Genomic DNA, 3,032 nt, shown 5'->3' with positions numbered 1-3,032 from the left:
GGGGCAGGCTCCGTCTCTCCTCTCCCGTCTCCCCACCCCCGACGTAGCTGGGTTGTTCCCAACTGGAAAGCGGCGGGAAGACACCCTGTCTCTTTTCTCTCGTTTTCAAATGCAATTAAGAAAAAGAAAAAGCCAAGAGAGAAAGAGAGGAGGGAGGAGAGGGAAAAGGAGGAAGGCGGGGAGAGAAGGAAGGAAGGAGGAGGGAGAGAGCAAGGGAGCGAGGGAGGGTGCGGGGGGAAAGAGAGAAAGCGGGGGTAAAGTATTTTCGCAATTTCTGCAGTGAAGATTTTATGAGCTTCTCTCCGCCAGGCCGCAGCCAATCAGCCCGCGAGCCCGGGCACCTGCGGCTCGTGCGTCACGACGGCCTGGCTGAGCGAATGCAGGCGCCCAGCGAGCTGCCAGCGATTTAAAACGCTTTGGATTCCCCGGGCCTGGGTGGGGAGAGAGAGCTGGGTGCCCCCTGTATCCCCCACCCCCAGCGCCTCATGAGCCGATCCTCGGCCCCATGGAGCCCGGCAATTATACCACTTTGGATGGCGCCAAGGAGATTGAAGGCTTGCTGGGAGCTGGAGGGAGTCGGAACCTGGTCACCCACTCCCCACTGACCAGCCATCCAGCGTCGGCGCCTACGCTGTTGCCTGCTGTCAACTACGCCCCCCTGGATCTGCCAGGCTCTGCGGAACCGCCAAAGCAGTGCCACCCATGTCCCGGGGTGCCCCAGGGGGCGTCCCCAGCTCCAGTGCCTTACGGCTACTTTGGAGGCGGGTACTACTCCTGCCGAGTGTCCCGAAGCTCGCTGAAGCCCTGTGCCCAGGCGGCCACCCTGGCTGCCTACCCTGCGGAGACTCCCGCGTCCGGGGAGGAGTACCCCAGCCGCCCCACCGAGTTTGCCTTCTACCCGGGATACCCGGGACCCTACCAGCCTATGGCCAGTTACCTGGATGTGTCGGTGGTACAGACCTTGGGCGCCCCTGGGGAGCCTCGTCATGACTCCCTGCTGCCTGTGGACAGTTACCAGCCCTGGGCCCTCACCGGTGGCTGGAACAGCCAGATGTGTTGCCAGGGAGAACAGAACCCCCCAGGTCCTTTCTGGAAGGCAGCATTTGCAGGTAAGCTACTCTGGATGCCCTTGGTGCTGAGTGTGGCGTTGTAGACCCTGCCTGGATGGGTCTTGGGGCTGGTGAGGAGGAGCTTGGTTCTCCTTGGCTGGCTATTAGGGCTCTGAAGGAGGGTCCAGGCAGTTAGAGAGCCTGGGTGAAGGCCCCAGAGGGTCAGTGTGAGGGGCCTGAGCTGGGTGCTGTTTGAAGCCTGAGGCCCACCAGGTCCCTGATTTCCCTGGGAGGCCTTGGGACCAGCCTTTCAATATGTCGGAGTGCTTGACTCTCTTTGCTGTTGTTTGGGACTTAGGGTGTTCCTGCCCAGCAGGACCCCAGTTTAATTCTTCTCAATTCATTGAGTGTGGGGGTGCAGCTGGGTGGGGACAGAGAAATTGGTTGTTCTACAAAGAATACAACCCCTTACTTTCTCTCAGATGAATTTTTCAGTTTCCAAAGGGAAGTGTAGATTTCCTGCAGCCATAACTTAAGTGTGTGCATTGGTGGGTGTGTGTGTGTGTGTGTTGGGAGTAGGGGCAGAAATGTGTTCCCTCCTGTACAGAATTTGCTTGTAGTATCTGTAAGAGTGGCCAAGAGCTGGAAAATGCATGAGGGTGGACATTAGACGGTGGGCTGGGTGTGTTTGCAGACTGCAGGCGTGAAGGCAGTGATGAGTGAGGGTGGCCTGCAGAAATCTCCTCTTTCCAAGTTTGGGTGGATCAGGAAACCAACCAGCCAGAAGTGGAGGTGTCCTCTTGTGCTTTGGGGAAATGGCAGTGCCTGTATGGTAACCTGAGTACTCTTGTAGGATGACCTAGGTTGTGGGGCCTGGGTCAGACGCTGGGCTTGCGCCAGGCCATGGTTTGAGCATGTCTCTTTCCCTCCCTCTCCTGCATAGACTCAAGCGCGCAGCATCCGCCTGACGGCTGTGCCTTCCGTCGAGGCCGCAAGAAGCGCATTCCCTACAGCAAGGGACAGTTGCGGGAACTGGAGCGCGAGTATTCGGCTAACAAGTTCATCACCAAGGACAAGAGGCGCAAGATCTCGGCTGCCACCAGCCTCTCAGAGCGCCAGATCACCATCTGGTTTCAGAATCGCCGGGTCAAGGAGAAGAAGGTCCTCGCCAAGGTCAAAACCAGTGCTACACCATGAGGGAGCTCCCTGGCTCTGGCTGGGAGGGGGAAAGGGGAAGTTGGGGTATCCTGGTGAGACCAGGAGCCTGCCTCAGCCAAGCTGGGGCCCCGGACTCTGCTTGAGAGGCTCCCAGAAGTGACAGTCTTCCCAGGCCAATGTTCCTGGGTTCTTCAGGGACAGTCTGGATACCCCATGGATCCCAGAGAGCCAGCAAGGCCCAGAGTTACAGCCCAGTCCACCAGGTAACACTACCCAAATGACCTTGTCCCAGTCATAATCATTCATTCTGGCAGTTGCAATAATCACCATAACCAGTACTAGTTGCCATGATAATTAGTATCATATTTTCTATCTAGAGCTCTGTAGAGCACTTTTAGAAACTGCTTTCATGGATTGAGCTGATCATGAATAAACTTGGAAGGAGACCGGTGACAGGACAGCTTCCTCTGGAACCTCTCCCATTTCCAAAGCCTGTCCCCATCGCAGTGAAGGCAGAGGAGACAAGAAATGGCAGAGTTACCCCTGTAACGTTTCCTGTTGCCCCTTTAGCATTTTTTCTAAGATGACAACTAGGCAGGATGGCCAGTGCTGGGGGGCACCTCGCCCTCCCTCCCTGCCCATCCCCTAGACTGTACCCACTGGTCTCAGAAGTCCATATGCCTAACTCCTCAGTTTCGGCCGTGTGAACATGAAGCCAGTGCACTGCCTTCCAGGGTCTGTTCTTTCTTCCAGAGAAATAGGGTTTGAGACAATGCCTGGATAATTCACCACTGCCTCTCCAAAACTTTCCAAGCCTTCCCTTAA

General features: G+C 56.6%; 1 protein-coding gene across 1 annotated transcript; it reads left to right on the top strand.

Annotated features, from left to right (window-relative positions):
• Positions 1–505: 505 nt before the first annotated feature.
• On the top strand, positions 506–2,246 carry HOXB13 (homeobox B13). Its single transcript, XM_040245604.1, has 2 exons — positions 506–1,109; positions 1,993–2,246. The coding sequence occupies exons 1-2, from the start codon at positions 506–508 to the stop codon at positions 2,244–2,246; spliced, it is 858 nt and encodes a 285-aa protein (XP_040101538.1).
• Positions 2,247–3,032: the final 786 nt, after the last annotated feature.

This window comes from Oryx dammah, unplaced genomic scaffold, assembly GCF_014754425.2.
Source record: "Oryx dammah isolate SB20612 unplaced genomic scaffold, SCBI_Odam_1.1 HiC_scaffold_8, whole genome shotgun sequence".
NCBI lineage: Eukaryota > Metazoa > Chordata > Mammalia > Artiodactyla > Bovidae > Oryx > Oryx dammah.
The sequence above is the reverse complement of the archived record's forward strand: the minus strand, read 5'-3'. Positions and strand labels throughout refer to the sequence as shown.